General features: G+C 37.5%; 6 protein-coding genes across 11 annotated transcripts in view; 4 read left to right on the top strand and 2 right to left on the bottom strand.

The window, feature by feature from the left end:
* The window catches only part of LOC105840814 (zinc finger SWIM domain-containing protein 8), a gene marked incomplete at its 5' end in the record, with an annotated part of 48,612 nt that extends 43,086 nt beyond the window's left edge, over positions 1 to 5,526 (bottom strand). Inside the window, one exon of the mRNA XM_036291383.1 lies at positions 5,088 to 5,526. Coding sequence (XP_036147276.1) covers positions 5,088 to 5,526 — 439 coding nt within the window. The remainder of the gene's footprint in view (positions 1 to 5,087) is intronic.
* Positions 5,527 to 8,633: 3,107 nt separating this feature from the next.
* LOC105828916 (double-strand break repair protein MRE11) lies at positions 8,634 to 11,766 on the top strand. Of its 3 annotated transcripts, XM_012667490.3 has the most exons (12): positions 8,636 to 8,890; positions 9,013 to 9,184; positions 9,258 to 9,394; positions 9,464 to 9,654; positions 9,736 to 9,937; positions 10,014 to 10,271; positions 10,393 to 10,474; positions 10,570 to 10,717; positions 10,812 to 10,975; positions 11,051 to 11,177; positions 11,251 to 11,487; positions 11,571 to 11,766. In XM_012667490.3, exons 1-12 carry the CDS (start codon positions 8,785 to 8,787, stop codon positions 11,631 to 11,633), a joined length of 1,887 nt encoding a protein of 628 aa, XP_012522944.1. In that variant the 5' UTR covers positions 8,636 to 8,784; the 3' UTR covers positions 11,634 to 11,766. The 3 variants fall into 3 exon arrangements, with proteins under 3 accessions (XP_028046147.1, XP_012522944.1, XP_012522945.1); XM_028190346.2 differs by having other exon boundaries at positions 8,634 to 8,890; positions 9,258 to 9,654; XM_012667491.2 differs by lacking the exon at positions 8,636 to 8,890 and having other exon boundaries at positions 9,066 to 9,184; positions 9,242 to 9,394.
* A 244-nt stretch (positions 11,767 to 12,010) lies between these two features.
* LOC105828920 (40S ribosomal protein S14a) lies at positions 12,011 to 13,666 on the top strand. The gene is made up of 4 exons (XM_012667497.3): positions 12,011 to 12,169; positions 12,436 to 12,586; positions 12,690 to 12,777; positions 13,383 to 13,666. Exons 2-4 carry the CDS (start codon positions 12,438 to 12,440, stop codon positions 13,599 to 13,601), a joined length of 456 nt encoding a protein of 151 aa, XP_012522951.1. The 5' UTR covers positions 12,011 to 12,169; positions 12,436 to 12,437; the 3' UTR covers positions 13,602 to 13,666.
* Positions 13,667 to 13,738: 72 nt separating this feature from the next.
* LOC105828917 (dynactin subunit 4) overlaps positions 13,739 to 20,736 on the bottom strand; it is a 33,009-nt gene continuing 26,011 nt past the window's right edge. The window contains exons 1-9 of one of the 3 annotated variants that reach the window (XM_012667492.3): positions 16,359 to 16,569; positions 16,025 to 16,095; positions 15,748 to 15,944; positions 15,517 to 15,659; positions 15,277 to 15,445; positions 15,014 to 15,197; positions 14,629 to 14,812; positions 14,366 to 14,556; positions 13,739 to 14,297 (exon numbers count right to left, since the gene is read on the bottom strand). In XM_012667492.3, the coding sequence (XP_012522946.1) occupies positions 14,075 to 14,297; positions 14,366 to 14,556; positions 14,629 to 14,812; positions 15,014 to 15,197; positions 15,277 to 15,445; positions 15,517 to 15,659; positions 15,748 to 15,944; positions 16,025 to 16,095; positions 16,359 to 16,487 (1,491 nt within the window). In that variant the 5' untranslated portion in view covers positions 16,488 to 16,569 and the 3' untranslated portion in view covers positions 13,739 to 14,074. Of the gene's footprint in view, positions 14,298 to 14,365; positions 14,557 to 14,628; positions 14,813 to 15,013; positions 15,198 to 15,276; positions 15,446 to 15,516; positions 15,660 to 15,747; positions 15,945 to 16,024; positions 16,096 to 16,358; positions 16,570 to 20,736 lie in introns of those variants that run through there. The other 2 variants (XM_036291381.1, XM_012667493.3) reach the window with 2 other exon arrangements.
* On the top strand, positions 16,903 to 18,181 carry LOC105828918 (translation machinery-associated protein 16). 2 transcript variants are annotated; one of them, XM_012667494.3, is made up of 5 exons: positions 16,903 to 17,080; positions 17,166 to 17,266; positions 17,358 to 17,498; positions 17,633 to 17,778; positions 17,877 to 18,181. In XM_012667494.3, exons 1-5 carry the CDS (start codon positions 17,078 to 17,080, stop codon positions 18,032 to 18,034), a joined length of 549 nt encoding a protein of 182 aa, XP_012522948.1. In that variant the 5' UTR covers positions 16,903 to 17,077; the 3' UTR covers positions 18,035 to 18,181. The 2 variants fall into 2 exon arrangements, with proteins under 2 accessions (XP_012522948.1, XP_012522950.1); XM_012667496.3 differs by lacking the exon at positions 16,903 to 17,080 and having other exon boundaries at positions 17,209 to 17,266; positions 17,338 to 17,498.
* The window catches only part of LOC114254309 (mucin-12), a 50,423-nt gene continuing 48,879 nt past the window's right edge, over positions 19,193 to 20,736 (top strand). Inside the window, exons 1-2 of the mRNA XM_036291380.1 lie at positions 19,193 to 19,515; positions 20,384 to 20,505. The gene's annotated coding sequence lies outside the window, so the exon portion shown is untranslated. The remainder of the gene's footprint in view (positions 19,516 to 20,383; positions 20,506 to 20,736) is intronic.

The following is a 20,736-nucleotide window of genomic DNA, read 5'->3' as shown; positions in this document are numbered from 1 at the left end:
TCGGTCGCGTTAATGCTCGCGCACGAACAACCAACGTTGATTCGCGACGAGGGCTCATCGATCAATGTCAGGCCGAGTCCTTCGTGCGGGCTACACACGCGCGTGATTTATATTACACGCGCGTAGCCGCGCGCGTATATCGCTGTCGGCGCTAAAAACCCGCTTGATAAGCACCGCGCAATTCATCGCGCGCGGGATCAATCTCGTGCCTCGCCTAATGTCAATGCATGTTTGGATGTTCGAAGAGCCGCATAGTATAGCCGCGCCCGACTCCAGTTTGATCGGCGTACGCGCACGGTGTAATATCAACAGAATTGTAATCTGATAGTTGAGGAAGTTGGGTATGCTCGTAACGGAAGGTGAAATCTAGTGACTATGTTTCAATCATCGGCCATAGAATTTCGTGTACCAACCAGAGTTTCGCGAAGTTGCTGCAGGACAGCATACTCCACGACGCTTTCTGTGCGGCTAGTCTGTTTAGCAGATATTCTGTTACCTGTTAACGTAGTAACAGCATATGCGCTGTGCTTTATGCCCTGTTCCGCGCGCAGAGAAAAAATTATCAACAATCGTTGTCTCGTGTGTAAGCAACAATATAAAATGTTTTTAAAGTTTGATAATCTTAAAGCTTCAGCGAAATTAGGTTTTTATTTCAATATTGTAGTAATAATATTAAAAGATTTCTAATTCTTTGTTTAAAGATATTGTTACTTTTTATCAAATATTTTTCTCCTTTCAATTTAATGAAAATTAATATTGAATAATGAGAATATACTTTTTTGATAAAACTATACAAAATTCTTCGTAGTAAGTTATATTTCTATTCAAGAGTAACAAATTTTTTAAAGATTTCATACTTTTCCTTATACATAAAACAATGTAGATTGTAGATTAAGGTTAATTTTGTGTTTGTTGCAGATTACAAATTGTTTCATTTTCTACTCTTTGTTATACGATACTATCTATATAAATTGCGTAACGTTAATTTAACTCGTGATCAAATTCCCCAATAAAATTAATCAATTTGGGATGCAAACCTGCGTAATTGCAAACACGCCGAGCAAAGGACCTAAAAATGTAATAAAAATACCATTGCACGCGCAACGTTGTGAAATTCAGCGTGAAAACGTCATCCGCAAAACGTATCGTCGATCGACACGATTCAAGCGCGAAATACTGTCGGCGGGGAAAAGAGAAGCGAGGAAACGTTAAACAGGACGAGGGGCGAGAGAGAAACGCCCGCATGTGAAAACCGCCCTGTACATGGAAGCGGAACTTACGTACCCGAGACGCGCGTTGATACGTGGGCGCGTGATGCACACGCTGCAGCTGGAAATGCGCTTCCAGCGATTCTCTCTAGCCTCGGGAATTTATACGCCCTATAGGAATTTCGCAGGAGAGTCTGCGAATTATTTATGCACGTCGGCGACGGCGGCAACGTCGTCGTCGTCGTCGTTCCTACGTTCCGATCTACTTAATTCGCGAAGTCGGTAATTGCCGATAGAAGCAAGATTAACGCCGAGGCAAACGGGCGAGTGTCTCGCTCGCGAGACCTTCATCCTTGACACGATAACGAAAAGATGCACACGATGCATGCACGCACGGATTCGCGCAAACACATCAGAGTCGATGGCGGAAAGATCGACACGCGAAATAACTTGAAATGTAATTCGCGGCATTCATTAGATAGGGGAAATTATAAAATGCTGTTATATAATTGCTTAAGACGTTACCTTGTGAAACAACGGACGTAAGTTACACGCGCATACACGTACTGAGAAAAAAAAATGTTGTTAATTTGACTAAATTTTTCAACTTGATTAAATTTCTCCAGTTCAGTTATTCATGCATTTAACTTAAATAAATAAAACACTTGAACTTCAATTTAACTAATTCGTATATTTGATTAAAACACATAAATAATTGAATTGGAGAAATTTAATCAAGTTGAAAAATTTAGTCAAATTAACAACTTTTTTTTTTCTTAGTTTACATGTGCAAGCTTCGTATGTGTATGTGCAAATGTCATTAATTTATCCTTTTTAAAGGATCCTCGAGAAATATCTCTCTTATTTGCAAACGTCGTACTCATCCCTTCTCCTGAAAAGTGTTCGCCACTTTAAAGACGAGGAACGGAAAGTTCTACTGAAAGTTCTCAATATCGTGTCTTCCGTCTTTATTAAACTTCCCTGTTTAAATCTTAATAAAGCTACGAGACCATGATTTTCCACCGGGAATATGGACAAGAACAGGAACAAGCAGCCGTCGTATGAAAAGTTTTAATCGTCAACATTAGCGCGTTTTTGCAAAATGTGACGTGCATAAAAGAAGCTTCGTACAACGACCCAAAAAAATGAATAAACGCGAAAGCAGTCCTCTTGAAATGTCGCCCACGCTTTCCACGTAGTTCGACAATTTCAGTGCTCTGGGAAATGTAGAAAAGAGCAGCAGAGATTTGCATTTATCCTCGAAGGGAACGAACGTCGAGCTCGGTACGCTCTCGTGTGAGAAAGTTAAAATTGCATTAATGCATTCAATCCACACACAAACTGCGAAAACCGTTTGCAAACTGTGCAAGGTAATTTGCATGATTGTATATCCGCGGGTAATTCCACTTTCTATGAAAAACTAGCGTATACGGTATTGCTGAGGGAGGGAAAAAAAAACACGCGGATCTGAAATATTTCGTAGTCATCTCACGCGCGCTGTCTGTGGTTCGCGGCAAAAGTATAGTATTTTCAACGATGTACTCTTGTTTTGCATAAAATTTAAATTAAAAAAAAAAAAACTGTCCCGCGCGTATAAAATATTTGTATATGCAAAATATCGGCAGTGATTTCGTTTCGCCGATCGAAAGTTAATCGTTTTCATCATTATGAATGCAGGAAATACGGTAGACAGTTAATTCCGTTCCTCTTGACCTATCGATTCCCGACCTAAAGCTTCACCTTGTATAATCAAAATGCAACTATGTAACGGCTAGCTTCATTGTTCACAAATATATTTTCTAAACGTTTCGCGCGCCTACCTGAAATGTCCTCTCAATAAAATTTACAAACTTAGCTTTAATATAAATTGTTTATTTGCGTAGAAAATTGAAATCCGTATCGCGACAGATCTTCATCACGCAATGTTTTCCTTTCGCAAAAGACAATGTAACAGGAAAGATGCAATAGACGAATGATAATTCCGGAAGCTATGTGGCAGTAGTGGAATACCGCGTACGTGTATACTCTTTTCTCTTTATCAGGCCGTAACGATGACGCACAAACGTAGCGTAACAAATCTCTGTTGAAATAATCGCTCGTCTATTCATCGCGGTCGGCTCTTACTATCTTATCGTGTAATGCCGCGCACTCGCAACCGCAAATTTTAGCCCCTTTCGTACGGACAATATTCCAAGTCTCGTTAACTTCCATTTGTACTTCAATACTGTGTTGTCTCTCAAAACGAGAGGAGCCGGGAAGAAGAGGTTCCGAGGGAAGGGAAGGAAGGTAGCTCTTGCTGTTGCTATCGTCACGATTCTCAGTTAGATCACGGAGAGAGCGGACTACTGTAAATTCCACCTTGAGCTTCATCGTGCATTAATCTAATTGAAATCCAAACGATGATATTACACGCATGCGACTGATATTTCAAGCTCCCATACTGGGAAAAGTGGAAGTATAAGATAGTAATAGGAGGAGGGATTTTCGCTAACCACACATCGCTCGATATCTTTGCATATTAATAACAAAACTATGTTTTAAACATTTTCAGTAAGAAGCAGCTCCAACAGTTTCTTTAGAGTAAGTAACCTATTTTTTTTTATTAGATAGCGTATCCATCTAATTTTCTGAAATATCAGAGAAACTATATAACTATGTAATTATGTAATATTGTAATATTACGATCATGTGACTACAATTATTCATAGTTTTCATGTAATGCGGGTGTTTTTCTCTTGTGCATAACAATCATGATGATTTGCATATTCATATGTATTAAAAACGTTTATAATCGGAACTAATAAATCACTCAGTAAGGTACGAATGCAAGTGCGCTCGCTTTCCATCGCGTACAACCGTTGCGAGAACGAGAAAGTGGATCGAACACTTTCACTGTAACGTGCCGATCTTATTGCATTCATTCATTCGACGTAAACGAACTTGATACGTGATACGAAAGCCCTGTAATGAGAAAGATCCGCGAATTCGAGAGACCAGAGAGAGATTTATCGACACGCAGATATAACCGTCGCGATAAAACCGTCCAATAGCTAAATCCAATCCCGGGCTCAGTCGCAAGGACGCGTTCGCATCCATCAGGATTATATCCTCTGTCGATGCAGATCGTGCAACGAAATCTCGAGGCAGAGAATTGGGTGACTGCGCGCTCCAACGAGAGCGAGCAATAACTTTCGTTTACTCTCTCCCTCGCGCGTTCCCTTTCTCGTTTCGGTTTTGGTCTTATTCTCGGCCTTGATCGTTCCACCATGGAGCGAGGGCCGAGGAGAAAAAGAAAACAGAAGTCAATCGCGGCTACGAGAAGAGAAGACGAAACTTCGCTACCTTTTCCCGGCATTCGCCGTGCAAGACATGGATTGTCCGCCGCATGTGTACGCACAGAAGAAAAATATATGGACAATAAGTGTGTATTTTTTAGTTTGTCTTCAAAGGCATAATCATAACTAATAAAAATTATTTAAAAAACCGTTTGATCTCATTTTGAACTTTGCTTGAAAATGTGGTAAACTTTTCGCAGCGTTATACCCCATCAACTTCTATCACACAATTGGATAAACTAAATTAGAAACTAATTTCAAATTTCGGATTGCAATTTATAAGCAGTTAAATTTTAGCATTGAGTTGAACAATCAGCATTCACTGCCATACTATAAGAAAAATCTGTATTTCAGTTTGAAATTAAAAGAATTGAAAGAACACGAGATTCATAATTAAAAATTAATTAATCTTAAGAAGCCACTCTCCATTGTGCCTTTCTAATCTTAACAATTTTTATTAATCTTTTCCCAAAATCGTTCAAACACATCGAATACAAATTTTCCATTTAATACGACAGAAAAGACAAGAGGGAGAAGAACTCACCCTCGCAGGACTTCTTGGACAACCCGAACGTCGGCGGGAGTCGTCTCCATCCTCGCCAGTTATTACAGAGCGACTCGGGTTCGCTGCTGAAGCTGCACAGGGAGTCCTCCTCGAAGCGGTCGGAGTCGTCGAAGGAAAAGCGATCGTTTTCCTCCCATTCGATTAGGTGGCCACCGGCAGGTCCGGCGGCCTCATCCGCGACGATTCCGGGTTCAGCGGCGGCTGTCCCCGCGTTTCTCGCACCACCACCACTTCCGCCGCCACCACCGCCGCCGCCGCCGCCGCCGCCGCTGCCGCTGCCACCGCCGCCGCCACCAGCGGCACCGCTGTTACCATTACCACCAGATCTGCTGCCGCCGGTCCGACCGCCACCACCGCCGCCACCGCCACCGCTGCCGGAGGACCGAGCCAGGTTGCCCGCCAGTTTTAATTGCCGTGCGAATCAGCACACGCGAAATTACGAGCGCGTCCTCGACGGTGGTTACCTGCCACCGTGCCCCCCGCCACGTCGAGTCTCTTATCCGCGTGTCTGATCGCGTGGCGGCGTAGACTTCACAGCCGCCGCGTGGACCCGAAGACCTGTGAACAGAAAGACCACGTCAATTTCTTTATTGCGACCCTCCGTTATCAATATCGCTCACGCATACACACGCAACGTGCCCCCCATCAAACTGTGAGGTTCGCCGTAGAAAACGTTGAAATGCTTTCCCCCATCGTGAGTCGAACATTATTTCAGAGATGAAACGCTTTATTATTTTCTCGAGTGGCTTCCTCCTCTCGACAGCCCGCCGAATTAGTTCGGGAAACGTTGCTCCAATATTATCTAATAGATCACGAGGGGTGAGAGTGGAGGGAGGTTTATTCCGATTGTAAAGTACACTACTATGTATATTTTCAGCAACGAAAAAAAAAAAAACATATGAAATACTCTGGAAAAACAAAATGTATTTTATATTCCACCAGACCAAATACGAATGTAAATTGAATACAACTCTCGAAATACTTGAAAATCTCGAGGCAATTTTCAAATATAATACTTGAACACGAAACAAATGATAAATTTGAAAAGATCGCAACGTAAAAAATCAATGTCAACGATCGTCCGTTATATTTGGCCGAAATACAACAGAACACTGGAAATCATCAAGTTGCAAATAATTTACAATCTGATCAAAGATCGCGGCCAGTCTCTTTCAGCTCGGAACACAAGAGGCCAACAATGTCAACAATCGTCCGTCGTATTCGTGTAAAAAATATAATCGGGATCAGATCGCGGAAATCAACAAGCCATAATTTTCAGTCCGCGAGGTTTTGCGCAACGGACGACGGCTCGGCGGTCCTATCTGGACAAAGCTCAAAAAAAAACAAAAGGCCCGCGGGGTCAACGATAGTTCGTTACATTTGACCGAAATACAATCGGAATAAGATAGCGGAAATCAACAAGTCGTTATATACGAATCCGCGAAGCTCGCGAACTCGCGTAACAGGCGGACCTGCTCTGTGTTTTCGCGGTCGGCGATTCCATCTGGACGAGACTCAAGAATGCAAAAGGGCCAGCAGCTCGTTACGCGCTCGGTAACGGGACGACGATACAGCTCGGGGCGTAAGGTCAAAGAATAGCGCGATCAACAAGTTTTTCTTTTTTTTTTTTTTCCGTCGTCGCCCGAATGTCGTAAATGTTGGAGCGTCCCGCGGGCATCCTCCGAGTAAAACGGGAACAGCTGATTCGCGTTACCTCACAGACGCGGGTATTGATTTTTCCAGCCGCGACACACGCGGGGCGTCTCGTTCCGCGCGCGTCGCGCGGAATCAGCACGAGTCTCGGTTTCGTCGGCGCGAGAAAGAAGTCGCGGCGGGGAGGGGGAGGGAAGAGAGGGAAGGGAGGGAGAGACGCGGCCGGATTGTTCAGCTCGCGGCGAGTTAGTCAAGCGACGAGTCGTTGGACTAGGTTAAGGCGAGCGACGACGTGTGTTCCGCACGCGTCTCGATCCGAGGCCGGAGGGGGGGGGGGGGGGGGACACGAGAGGAGTCGCCGCGCGTAGACGACGGCATCGGCAGCGTAGCCATGAACCGCGAGGACCTTGGCCAGGGTCAACAGACCCCGCGTCAAGAACGTACAACGACCCCGAGCGACCCCGTGCACGATAGCCTACCTCTTCCCCTCTCATTCTTTCTCTTTCTTACACCACCAAAATTCTCGTGGCTTCCCATATACACACATATAATACGCGCGCACACATAGACGAGCGTACACAACATCCCACACACATACGCACAAATGCATGAGCCGCGACTCCGAATCTTGATGGCTCGCTTACCTCCAGTCCCGTGGGAAATCCAAGCGCGTTCGAGGATGAGCGGCTGGTCAGCGCACGTCCTGGCAACCCCCTTTCGTCAGTGGTAACGCCGCGACGCTAACGGGGCACCATCGAGCGGACCACCGTGCGTAACCAGCGTGACTGTGACGCGAGCGGCGACAGTACACAAACGCGCGTGCTGCACACGCACACACGCGCGGCGGCGCACTCGGCACGGAGCAGGACAGCTGAGCACCCGTCAAGGCACCCCATCGATGTTTCCTCTCCGTCCGCGGCCAAAGGGCTCCGGACGTCGTCGGCCGGAGAGCGCGCGCGCGCGCGCATACACACGCCACGCACCTACACACACACACACACGCACCCCCGCCCCTCGCACGCGCCCGCGCGCGCGCGCAAGAAGATTCGTCCTCCGCGTTTCTTTTCTCGGCGAGACTACGCGCACACCTCCGTCGCACCAGCCCGCCTGCGAGCGCAACGAGCCCCGGGATCGTCGCCGACCGTTAACGCGACTGCCGTCAGCGAGTCGAGTCCGAGAAAACTCGGGAGCCTCGGGACTGGCCTACCCCCATCGACGAGACAACAACAAATATGGCGTATGACAGACCACCTCCTGCGCGCTCCCTGCTGCGACTGCCATTGCCATGGTACATCAGATGGCGCCGCGTTACCTCCCCTCCCTTTTCGTCGTGCGAGATCGGCCGTCCCCGGCCGTCTCCGTTTCCCGCCGAATTGGCGCGAATTTACGTTTGGCCGTGAGCTGCCTCTTGAGAATTCTTTCTTACCTAAAACAAATGTAACGAAGCATTTTGCACAATCGATTAAATATGTTTTCATAATTATTTCTCTAAACAACCTTGGAATTTTAGATTTTAAATTGATCTTATTATTGTTGATTTATTAAGCACTCAGGATTGTGAAAATATCTCATAAAATTCAACTGTAATATAAAATATTTATCCATAATATTTAATTATTTAAATTAAAGATATTTATTTCTACTAAGAGTGTAATTATATTTTACGCACAAATTGTTGTTAATAAATGTAATAATTTCTGCACATATGGACACGTTTACTGCATGACAGGAGCAACGATGGCCAACCATTATTTCGCTCTTATGGAAAAACGGTAAATCGATTGGCTACCATGTTGCTATCTGTTGCATGACAAGCGTTTTCGAGCCAATAGAACATCCGAGTGTAAAGAGTGCAAGAAAAACGAACGGGTCCCCTCCATCCTCCATCCCATGTTTCGTTAGAATCACTTATGTTTCGCGCCATTCTAATTGTCACGAGTCAAGTGTTTTTGCCGCGCGTAAGATAATAACATTAGAATATTAATTAATTATCAAGTGCCATTTGATATAACAAGCGCGAGAGATGACGGAGTCTTCTGGTTCCAGTACGGACATAGATCCAAAGGATACTATCAGCATCCTAGTAGCCACAGATATTCATCTTGGTTTCGACTACACTAAAAAGAGAGGTTTGTTTTCGCATCGATATTCTTCTCGATAGATTACCGGATATAAAAGAAGAAACGTGAAATGGCATATATTCAGAATTGAAGATCGATGTTACAATTAACGTTATTATTTCTCCCGACAGGAGGACAATCGGATGAGAGTTTCGTAACGTTCGAAGAAATATTGAAGTATGGCAAAGACAAGGAGGTTGATCTTATTTTGTTGGGTGGTGACCTGTTTCACGACACCAAACCATCACAAACCGCGTTACTCAAATGCGTAGAACTGCTGCGAAAATATTGCTTAGGCACTAGGTAAATAATATTTAAACTGACATTTTAATTATGGGATATTTTAAAATGTTGAGAAAGCATTTTATATTTTTAGAGAATGCCAGCTGGAGTTCTTGAGTGATTCAGAACTGGTATTCCGACACTGTGCTCAAAAACATGTGAATTATGAAGATCCAAATTTGAATGTCTCAATGCCAGTATTTACTATCCATGGAAATCATGATGATCCAAGTAAATGTCGTTGCTATTGGTTTTTTCAAGTCTCTAACTATAAATTACATCCTATTTATTATTTGGTAGGTTTTGGTACTGTTGGTTCAATGGATGTATTGTCAGCTACTGGACTCATAAATTACTTTGCAAAATGGACAGACCTTTCCCGTATAGTTGTATCTCCCATAGTTTTGAAGAAACATAATACTCATATTGCCCTTTATGGTTTGAGTTACATTAATGATCAAAGATTATCAAGATTATATAGGGATGAGAAGGTATTTCTATTTCAATTATATTTTTTTCTTTTTTTATCTAACCATAAAAAGAATAATTACTAGTATAACTTGTAAAAATAGGTGGAATTGTTGCGTCCGAAGGACATAGACACTTTCAACATATTTGTTTTACATCAGAATCGCGTTAAGCATGGCGATTATGCTTATATACCAGAAGGTAAACTGCATAAATTCCTTAATTTGGTTATTTGGGGTCACGAGCATGAGTGTCGTATTAACCCAGAACTCAATACAGAAGGTGGATACTATATTTCTCAACCAGGTAAATTTATAACATAAACGTTACTTTTTTAGAATTTATTTCTTCAAAATTCATATAAATCAAACTGATTTTATAGGAAGCTCCATTGTTACTTCTTTATGTGAGAGTGAATCAAAACCTAAGCATGTGGGTCTCCTTAAAATTAATAAAAGTAATTTCAAGATGAAAGAATTAAAATTAAAAAGCGTTCGACCATATATTTTTGATAATATGATTCTCCATGATCATGACATTAAAGTAGGAGATTGCGTCTCAATAGCAGATTCTGTGAGTCAATATGTAGATCAATATATCGAAAATGAGCTCATACCTAAAGTTGCTGAACAACTCACAGGTATGTCATTTTATAATTTTAATATTTCTTGAATATCATACACACACACACACACACACATTTTTATTTAATAGATAATAAATTATATAACAATTATAATGTAATATCAAACTCATTCTAGGATATCCTAATCAACCAGTCCAACCTTTAATTCGTTTAAGAATATTTTATGATGATGATAATGAACAATTTGATACATTAAGGTTTGTAAATACTATTCTAATATTACCCAATATTTAAATTACTATATATATAATTTATTTTCAAAAAAATATCTCTAACAAGTAAATGTTTTTAGTTTGGCGCAAAAATACTGTGATGAAGTTGCTAATCCAATGGATATGATTCTATTTCGTAAGTTAAGGAGTGGAGACAAAACAAAACGTGGCATTGTTCATGATGTTCTTGATGATATGGATGATATTGCAGAATTATTTCAAGGAGATGTAAGAATATATATAGGTTTTTTAATTATTAAATTTTATTTTATATTTTTTTAGCTAGATTATTGTCTGATTGTGGAATTTTTTATTTTTGTAGGCAGACCAGGATTGGACTAGCACAGTGCCAGGAGGGATTAAAAAATATTTCGATATGGAAGAAAATAAGGATAAATTAACGGTATTAACTGTAACAGCATTAAATGAAGCTTTAAATCGATATGTTGATAAAAGCGATATAGATGCCTTTAAAAATATTGTAAGGTAATTAATAATAATTTATTTTCTAAATTGATATTTGAGAATTACACTCGTATCTTATCTAAATTTACTTGTTAGAGACCAAATGAAAAGAACTATTGAATATGTAGAAGCGCAAAATACTGAGACAGTGGAAGACATTCGCGAGGAAATTAAAAATTTCCGCAACAAAAGGCTTTTAGAAGAACAGGAGGAGAAGCATAACGTAATGATACTTGTTTATCATGTTTTTTTTTACATATGTACGTAATATTTTTTATCAATACATTTTTTTGTAGATTCTGGAAGCACTGGACAGGCCACAGCAAACGATTCCTAGAACAAATCTTAAGCAATCTTATTTATCAACAGATAATGTAACACTTGATAGTAATGATAGTGATGAAGATTTAAATTTAACATCGACTAAGACTAGAGGAAGGGGTAGAGGTTCTAGAGGCGGTAGAGGATCCAGAGGACCTAGAGGAAGTCGTGGCAAAGGAAAATCTAATGAAAACAACGTTTCTACTATGCTGGTATAAGCAATGGTCTAAAAATATTTATCATTAAAATACATTATATTAATTTAAATGTCTAACGAGTCTGAATTTTTTAACAGAATTGCAAAAGTGCGCAGCTGAAATCTCGTAACCAATTCATTATTTTAAGTGATTCCGATTAATTAAGTATATGAGAAGATAAACACACATATGAAAGATGCACCTTATATATATACATATATATATATTTTTTCATGTAAACAAACATTTTGTATAAGTAAAAAGTTTTAATAAAAATTATAATAAATATCTATATATTATTATGTATTTGTGTGAAAATGATACAAGAGTTATTTACTTAGAGGAAGATTCTTTTAATGTTAAATTTTAACTTTTCAAAAATCCTGTCTGTAAAATTAGACATCCAATGAGGAATTTAAGTTGTTTGTGAAATTAGTTTCTATTGAGTTTTTATTTATTTGTGCACTTAAAACGAGATAAATATATATTTGAGGCTTTAGAAAGACTCGAAGATACTAAGTGCAAAAAGTGTGCAAGCAACGTGAACAGACCTAATGATGCAATTAAATTCCCTATTACCTGCGCACAACAGTTGCGTTTCAGTCAAGAAAGCTACTGCAGTGGAAGCGTCGTTCTTTTTACGATTGCTGTGTGAATCGTATCAAGACGAGGAGGTTATAATCGTTAAAATTTGCAGGTATTTGGACAACAAATAACGTTTTTTTAGCAAAAATATTAAGTTAGATTTGTTAATTAAATACTTATACGTAAGTTGCAACTGCAAAATCGTTTCGTAATTAACAATACACATGGATGTGGCTGGATGAATATTCACGTTGATAGTATACTTTCACGCATCGCAACATAACCTTAAAATCTGTCGAGAATGTTTATAATAGATATAATAAATAAAACATAGATAGGCTTACGCAGAGGAGTAACTGAAAATATCCACTTTTTTAGAAATGCCACCAAAAAGAGGTAAGGTACAAAAGGAGGAAGTACAGGTTTCTCTCGGACCGCAACTTCGCGAGGGAGAGGTCGTCTTTGGAGTGGCTCACATCTTCGCAAGCTTCAATGATACATTTGTCCACGTTACCGATTTGTCAGGCAGGTTTGTACTACTTTAGATTATGATATACGATTAATAAATTCAATATCTATACGATTAACTAATTCAATATCTTTAATATAATTCCATGTATCTGTATTTGTAGAGAAACGATTGCTAGAGTCACTGGTGGTATGAAGGTGAAGGCAGATCGTGATGAGGCCTCTCCGTATGCAGCTATGCTTGCAGCTCAGGTCTGTTATTTGATCTAATTAATATTACATATTTAATGTTACACTTGAAAAAATTTTGTATCCACATCCAGGCAGCACCTAGATGACATATCATATATTCTAAGGAGCGTTCATGTTTGTGGAAAAGTAAATTCTTTTTTTATAATTGAAAACATGTGCTTGTATCATGCACTTTTTTCTCTATAAAAAAGAAAACATTAAAATATCACATTTTTATTGTAAGAAAAATGACACATGTCAAAAGTATATAATATGCAATTATTAGAAAAAAAGGAAAATAATTGTATTTTTAAATTAGAGTATTAAATATGAAAAAATAGCTAACCACAAATTGCTTGTTTTAAGTTATCTAAAAATACTGATATTAATTTTGGTGTTATGATGTTGGATCCTTAAAAATTATCTTTTTATTTGACATTTTTCCCATTAATTCAACTTATAAATTTCCTTGATTGGTATTTTAAGAAACAGTCACAATTTATACATAATTTGAAAAATTGTTACTTGTGTCATTGTTCTTGCAATGGTATATGTTATTTGTAAATTAAAAGGATTTAATATAATAAAAAAATATTGTATATTAAGTGTATTTTTCTATTTTGCAGGATGTTGCAGAGAAATGTAAATCACTGGGTATCACAGCACTGCACATCAAACTGAGAGCTACGGGAGGTAACAAAACGAAGACTCCTGGCCCAGGTGCACAATCTGCTCTGCGCGCTTTAGCTCGTTCAAGCATGAAAATCGGTCGTATTGAAGATGTTACTCCTATTCCATCAGATTCTACCCGTAGGAAGGGAGGTCGTCGTGGACGTAGGCTATAAGTTATTCTTATGGCCTTCTATATGGTTTATTATCTTTCAATAAATATTTAAAAAAAAAAAAGAAACATTTGCATTTCTCTGAAACATGTGCTATATCATTTTTTTCTTAAATTTCTATATAGATAACGTTTTTAAAATTATAATTTATATACTTTTTATTATGTCCTTAAAAGCAACAGTTTGCAATACATATATATATATTTTTTTTAATTATACATACGATAATATTGCAAAAAAAAATTATATTAAACTTAAAAATGTATAGAAAATTAGATTAATTAGATCATTGCATCTTATATTTTGTGGTTAGCATCAATAAATATATTGTGATAAATATATATCAAGCTTGAGTAAAGTAATACATTGAAGTATAAATATTTCAGTTTATCCTTGATATTTAACCAGCTAAAAACTATAAAGCATTCATTCACAGAGTATTCTATGTGCAATTATTTTAATTAAGTCGAGAAAAATTAAGTTTCTTTGATTAGTTGGCCAACTGTGAGGTATAACTTAATTTTTACATCTACTTTTTGCGGTGACTTATGCTCCAGTGCTGCAATGGTATTTACATATCCATGTTGCATAACAAATCCAACTACAACTTCAACCGGATCTTCATTATCTTTACTAATATCATGCGGAGTTACGTGCAAACGTATTACTGCTTTATTTCCTTTTCGCCATACCACAAGTCTAAAACAAATGTATAATAAAATTCATTTTAAATTTTCATAATTTCATGTAAATTTTACATTACATACTTTGGATCGTCTTGAAAATTATGATTGTCATTCGTATCATCATATTCGGCAGCATCATCTCTCGGTGGGAGAATCAACGAACTATGAGGCATCATCAAATCTGCATTTGGTACAACTTTTATTGGCTTGGGATCTTCTATTACGAGTGCCTGTCGTACAGTAGATGGCAATAAATTTGGAGACTCACTTCCCTGTAATTTTAACAAAATTGTTAATAAAACAAGATATATTACATTTTATGCTAGGTTATTTTGATACATTACTTGTGTATCCTCTTGTTTAACATCTTTTTCCTCAGTAAATGAAGTAGTTAACGAAGTATCTAAGGGCAATATTGTTATTTGAGTTTGATGTTGTGTCGGATTGCAGAATTTTAGAAGCAATTCGCTTGATTTTCCTGGTTGAAGTGGCTCACAAGTAACAATCTTGACTTCTGGGATGTGATAACTAAAAAGAAATACAATTCTGCTTATTTTATGTCCAAAAGTATAATATAAATTGCATTATTCTATATTATATATATATATATATATGTATGTATGTATTAATAGTAATAGTATTACTATTAGTACTAATAGTACTACTATTAGGAGTAATAGTATTATATTAATATTATAACTAATTAAAAAATGATCCCTTAATACTTACAATGCAGCTAGTAAAATCTTGAATTTCGTCGACTGAGGGCAAAGATCTGACTTGCTAACATTATGTTCGCACACTCTACAACGCTGCGATCTTTTAACCAAAAACTGTCTGTGCTGAGGGCGCAATTCGTTTATCTTTTCAGCTTGTACCTCTGGATGCTGCAATCTTTGTTCCAATGTAGTAACTGTTACATAAGATTATACATGTTTAGGATAAAATCTATAAATCGACGCAGCCGCTTGTGCTATTGAAAGTTTTCTTACTTTTAGTTATGTCCACAGGCTCTGTAAATATGTCGCTCGGTAATTCATCCACTTTCTCACTCGCAATGGATGGTGTTGGCTGAGCAGACGATTGAGATTGCATCGGCGGTTTTATGGGACGCCCAATACGTTTGCGAACCAGTGCCGACGTAAAACTGTACATTGTCTGCTATTGGCAAGCAACAATAATTTAAAAAAACGTGTTTGAGTGAACTAATAATTAATTCTCGTTAAACTCACAGCTGGCATGAAGGAGCGTTTTGGATGAAATTTCTTCCTTTCGCACTGCTGTTTCTCTATAGAAGCTAACACCTTGTGATAGTCAATAAGAGCGTTAATGCGAGTTACATGTGGATTTTCATGTTCAGGCCATCCTCCAGTTGCTACAAACAGAAATACAAAATTCTTTTTTTTTTAATTTTCTACTCAGTTTTTAATTATAAAATTACTTAATACTGGTTTTTTTCTTACCTACGGATTGATCAGGTATCCCTGCGTCTCGAGAACTCCATCGGCACAATGAACAGAATAGATAATAAACTTTTTTGGGAGTGGCCTTAACATCTTTGTTTTCCTCTCCCTCACTTGGTGCTGCTCTCGTAGGTGCTATTCCCGCTCTTGTAGATAATGTTTGAAAACAGCAAGGACAGTCGAAGCAATTGAAACATCTGTTAAGATGTCATTATTCAATAATAATTCATATAACTTTATATCTCTAATATGTTAAGTCTAACATATGTGAACATACTTGTTTCGTTTAAGACGTACTTCAGATGAGGGCAAATTCTCCATACAATTTGGACAGTAATGAGAATCAACCTAAAGAAGAAACAATTTTTAATAAAAAATATAAGAGCTTTATACACGTTATAATATGCCTGTAGAGTCAATTCAATTAAGGGCGTTTTCCAGCAAGATTCACAGATGACACAATGAGTCATTCTTTTTTATTTTACATTGATGACCAAAGATAAAATAATTCATCATTCTATGCTGCGTTAACTGTTTTTTGCTGGAAAACGTCCTAAACATATTTCTAATTCCTTCCATTTAAATTTATTTATATATTTAAAGAAATGCACCTCGTGACAGACACAGTAGCCACACCGTATCATCAAGCAGTGTCGGCAGAAATATATCTTCGATATAGGCTTTAGAGAGCCGCAGTTGCACAAATAGCGCACATAATCCGGTTGATTCAGGTAAGTCATGTTGAAACGAGAGAGGAACTTAAAAATTTCCGAAACGCTAGAATGCCAATCACTGGGCGATCTCCGTATGATAACCTAAAAGCTAGGAATGGACGACTTATAATTTAAAAATATCGATATTATGGAATTGAAACATCGATAACATAGATACCGATATTTTGGTATATCGGTATTAGAGAGAAGTCTTTCATCTCAGAAAGAAATCTGTCTCGAGCTAGAAAAGGTTTTTCTCTGTCGGTACTATGATCTACAATATCTACATTTATTGATATATGCATCAATACAATATTTCAATACTGTCAAACTATATCGCCATTAATTTCTACTAAAAACGTAATCCATTTCCTTTATTCGAAGTAACATCTGTGTCATTGTCATTCGTGTCGGAGTATTGGTTTTGTCAATATACGGGACCGTAAGCTGGCGCCTCTATGTGCATGCTGCACAAACTACGTATAAAATAGAGTCCAATAAAGTCAGATTGTCGAACACCACATGTTGAGTAGTGTTATACGGTTACAAAAGTGTAATTATTGAAAATTTAATTGTTCTTATAAATTTTCGTGAGAAAACAGTATACTACGACGGACATGGTATAATAATTAATATTATAAAGAAATTCGAAATACTTTAGTAAGGTTAACAAGCTGCTACACTATTTTTCTGGTCTCTTTTCAGACGGGAATAAAAGGAAAGGGAAAAAAAGATCTCTTGAAAACGAAGAAAATTTTGCATCCGAATAGTCGAAAAATAAATGCAATTGTTAAACGGAGTCATAAGTGAGCAACATTTTACATTGATATGAATAGCTTTCAAAAAATATATATATACACATATATGTTTATCATAGATATATATGATTTTTTACAGATCAGCAAATAAACAAAAATCTAAACTGTTGAATACGATAAAACATCAATTAGTAGGAGAAAAATTAATGTGGTTTAAACAAAATATGTTTCCAGACGAATGTCAATGGAGTGAATTTGATTTAGCGGATTTACTTATAAAGTGAGTTTTACTTTTGAATAAATTACAAAATTTTATTAATTTGTTAATTTGAGATTGAGATATAAGTACTACTATATTTATATTATATTTATATATATCTATATACTTATATTTTTATATACATTTATTTGAAGATATATTGGAAGGAACGATGAGGAATTGGAGCAAATTGAAATAAAGCGTTCTATAGGAAGAAGAGGAAGGCAACATGCTAGTAGAGAAGATGTAATATTGATGACCAAAAAGGAGGAGCAGACACAGTTTGATACCTGTGGAATCGGTATGTAAAATTCCCTCTTTATAAGTAAAATATAGTACTACAACACTGTTTATTATTAATTTTTAAACAGTGTATAATTTAGTGTTATTCTGATACAGAAATTCCAAACCTTTTTAATCGAAAGCAACGCGAAATGTTAAGAGACTGGGACGGTGATTTAAAACTTTTACCTAATTTTAAATTTCGAAGATTTGGGAGGAAGCATTTGACAGATGCAGTGAATAGAGAAATGCAAAGAATAGAGAAAGACGGATAACTCGCTATCAAGTAATGCATTATAACATATTGAAAATGGCGAAAACGCTACAACTCTGTTGTAGAAAATAAAGAATAAAATGAGATTACTTGTATAAAAATGCTATTAAATATTCAAATTATTATAAAATAAATTATAGTTTTATAATTCTTTGTTAATTATTGCATTTTGCATTTTCATATATCTATCTCTATTAAGATGGAGATAGATATATGAAAATAAGATATTGGAAATAAGAAAAAATTAATTTAATTCAATTTTAGTTTTATAATAGATGTGTGCATGTGTGTAAAATTCCTTTACATTTTGCCTATAAAGAATAGACAATCAATTCTCATGGCTTGTGTTATTAAAGACACTCAACATATTGGAAAAGTTAGTTTTATGCAAAATATAGTACATCGTCAACTTTTTTCGTGATTCTACAAGTTATTGAATTTGAATATAATATTAAAAAACTTCTGAACACAGTGACGGTTCCAATTTTTAAAATCATCTGTTATTCTAAATTTATGATATAACGGGATTAATATTTGATTATGAAAACTTATTAATCTCAATTTTCATAATGAATTTCTTTTCAGATTTATAAATTCTAACAAGATATTTAATTTTTAATAGAATAATTTTTTTTATAACACATGCACATACCATAGCTGTGACAAGTAGGTATGGTAAATTGTATTAAAATTGTCTTATTTCTAATTAATAGAAAAAATTTTTATTTCAATTTATTAATATTTTTTTAAATTATGATTCAGAAAAAAAATATGTATATAAAGCATTTCTGAAATCAAAAACATTTTGATCATAAAAGACACCAAGAAATAATTTTTTTTTTACTTTTTTGTTTGAATTAGATCATTCATTACGTACACAGGATGCACAGGAATTTTTCTCAGATTTATTACACATAGAACATTATATTTTACGTTACGATACGCTTGTCGCAATGCTCGCAGAACATGCAAAGAAATCTGATACTTCGATATTTGATATTTTGATATTTTTTTCTAGTTTCGAGATTATATACAATCTCTCTTGTGGATTTCTTTTTTACAGGATTATTCCATCCATCTCGCTTTTCTATCTATTTTAGTCTTAATACACCGGAAACACGTATACGGATGAAAGTAGAAGGATTCGTGAGCGCGCGGTCATGAAGCACCATCACGCGATGGTATGCTGGGTACGCATAAACCCAGCCGAGCGTGTAGAGCAGTTGATAATTACCGCGCGTTACTTCTGCGAAGGCGCAGAGAATAGAAAATCCCGTAGGCGAAAAGCATCAATGACACAGACGAAATGCTTTGCTGTTATTTTCCCCGCTCTCCAATCGATAAGTCGCAGGAATCCAGTTTGCGGCGGGGATTTCCTGTGCGTTATGCAGCCGCCGCCGACACGGCAATTGCAGCCGCAAAGAATTTCTCTGCACGGCCGCAGATCATTCTGGCGGAAAGAGAGAAGGGCGACGAGATCACGTGAGTAAGAGTGAAAGTTTGGCGAGGCATGCCCCGCAAATTATCGGCGCGATCCGTCCTCCTTCTATATAACATAAAGGATGATGATCAATCTTCAATTAACGTCTAAGATAAACCTAAGGGGAAAGCTACATATTTGTACGTTTTGCTAATCGACTGTTGGTGCAGTGAAAACAATTATGTAGAATTCTCCGAAAATTATGTAGAACTTCCTCGCTTCTGTTATGTGTTTTTTAGTAACAGCTTCTCAACCGCATCTATTATTTCGATATTAGAAGGTACCACGGTATTAGAATCACTATAGTGGTCACGTGGGGTATGAATTAGAATTGCTTAGGTAATCCCATGCTGCGCAACCTCATCGTGCCTTCTAATGACGCTTGACCGCAAGGTTAATAACTGGAGAACACGTAAATCTATCTTCGTTTCCCTAAGATCGGCCTAACTGTACGCGGAGCAGTAATCAAGAATGGAGCTCATGAAGCCGATGTTTTATTCATGAGTCTTGAAATCTTAGACTTGTATGTAAGAGACTTTTAAAAACATTTCAAATAATTCCGAGAGTGTTTGGCCAAATCGCTATTTCTCCAAAATTCGTTAATTCGCCCTTTGGATATCGCTGCTCGCGAATCTGTAATCGGACCACTTTAGAGATAGTTCTCGCGAACGAACATCTGCTCCGAGACTAACAGTATACATAACCGTATTGAGATTATGCAAGGTTAGCCGATAGTCGGTGGATGGTAATGGCAGATGCTTTACGCCAGTAAACGTAATATTAGTCGACGTAGCGGCGGTTGATGGTGCATGGCGAGGCCTAACGGTGGAAGCACCATAACGCCCCGTAATGGTGATTTGCTTCTCCTAGGCATCCATGGAACTTAGTGCCATTTGGAGCACCGGTGCGCTGAGGTATTCGATAATTGATGATGGATCCCGTCTTGAATGAAGATGATATCTCATTGAACGAGATAAGATCTTACATACGCGGTGAGTCTTCCGTTGCACTTCCTCTGTACTACAGATTCTTCGATAAAGTTTTTAATTAATTTTTCCATTAAGAGATTAAGAGAAATCATAACTTCCATCAATTTCAAATATATCAATTATTTAATAGGCGAACTAGGGTTCTGTCAAAATAAAGTCTAATTGAAATTAATTGATGAATATGATTTTATTCGTTTCTGCTTTTTTCTTCATAATGCTCAGTTAAAAAAATTG

The sequence above is a fragment of the Monomorium pharaonis genome, chromosome 8, assembly GCF_013373865.1.
Source record: "Monomorium pharaonis isolate MP-MQ-018 chromosome 8, ASM1337386v2, whole genome shotgun sequence".
Taxonomy (NCBI): Eukaryota; Metazoa; Arthropoda; class Insecta; order Hymenoptera; family Formicidae; genus Monomorium; species Monomorium pharaonis.
The sequence above is the reverse complement of the archived record's forward strand: the minus strand, read 5'-3'. Positions and strand labels throughout refer to the sequence as shown.

What these genes read in the sequence shown, in the direction of transcription:
- LOC105828916 (XM_028190346.2), top strand. Translation starts at nt 8,785, where the DNA reads ATGACGGAGTCTTCTGGTTCCAGTACGGACATAGATCCAAAGGATACT. An exon ending in GCCTTTAAAAATATTGTAAG is followed by an intron (nt 10,976 to 11,050) that starts GTAATTAATAAT and finishes TTTACTTGTTAG; the next exon opens with AGACCAAATGAAAAGAACTA. An exon ending in AACAGGAGGAGAAGCATAAC is followed by an intron (nt 11,178 to 11,250) that starts GTAATGATACTT and finishes ATTTTTTTGTAG; the next exon opens with ATTCTGGAAGCACTGGACAG.
- LOC105828920 (XM_012667497.3), top strand. Translation starts at nt 12,438, where the DNA reads ATGCCACCAAAAAGAGGTAAGGTACAAAAGGAGGAAGTACAGGTTTCT. An exon ending in GTTACCGATTTGTCAGGCAG is followed by an intron (nt 12,587 to 12,689) that starts GTTTGTACTACT and finishes CTGTATTTGTAG; the next exon opens with AGAAACGATTGCTAGAGTCA. An exon ending in CAGCTATGCTTGCAGCTCAG is followed by an intron (nt 12,778 to 13,382) that starts GTCTGTTATTTG and finishes TCTATTTTGCAG; the next exon opens with GATGTTGCAGAGAAATGTAA.
- LOC105828918 (XM_012667494.3), top strand. An exon ending in TTAGCGGATTTACTTATAAA is followed by an intron (nt 17,499 to 17,632) that starts GTGAGTTTTACT and finishes ATTTATTTGAAG; the next exon opens with ATATATTGGAAGGAACGATG. An exon ending in GTTTGATACCTGTGGAATCG is followed by an intron (nt 17,779 to 17,876) that starts GTATGTAAAATT and finishes ATTCTGATACAG; the next exon opens with AAATTCCAAACCTTTTTAAT.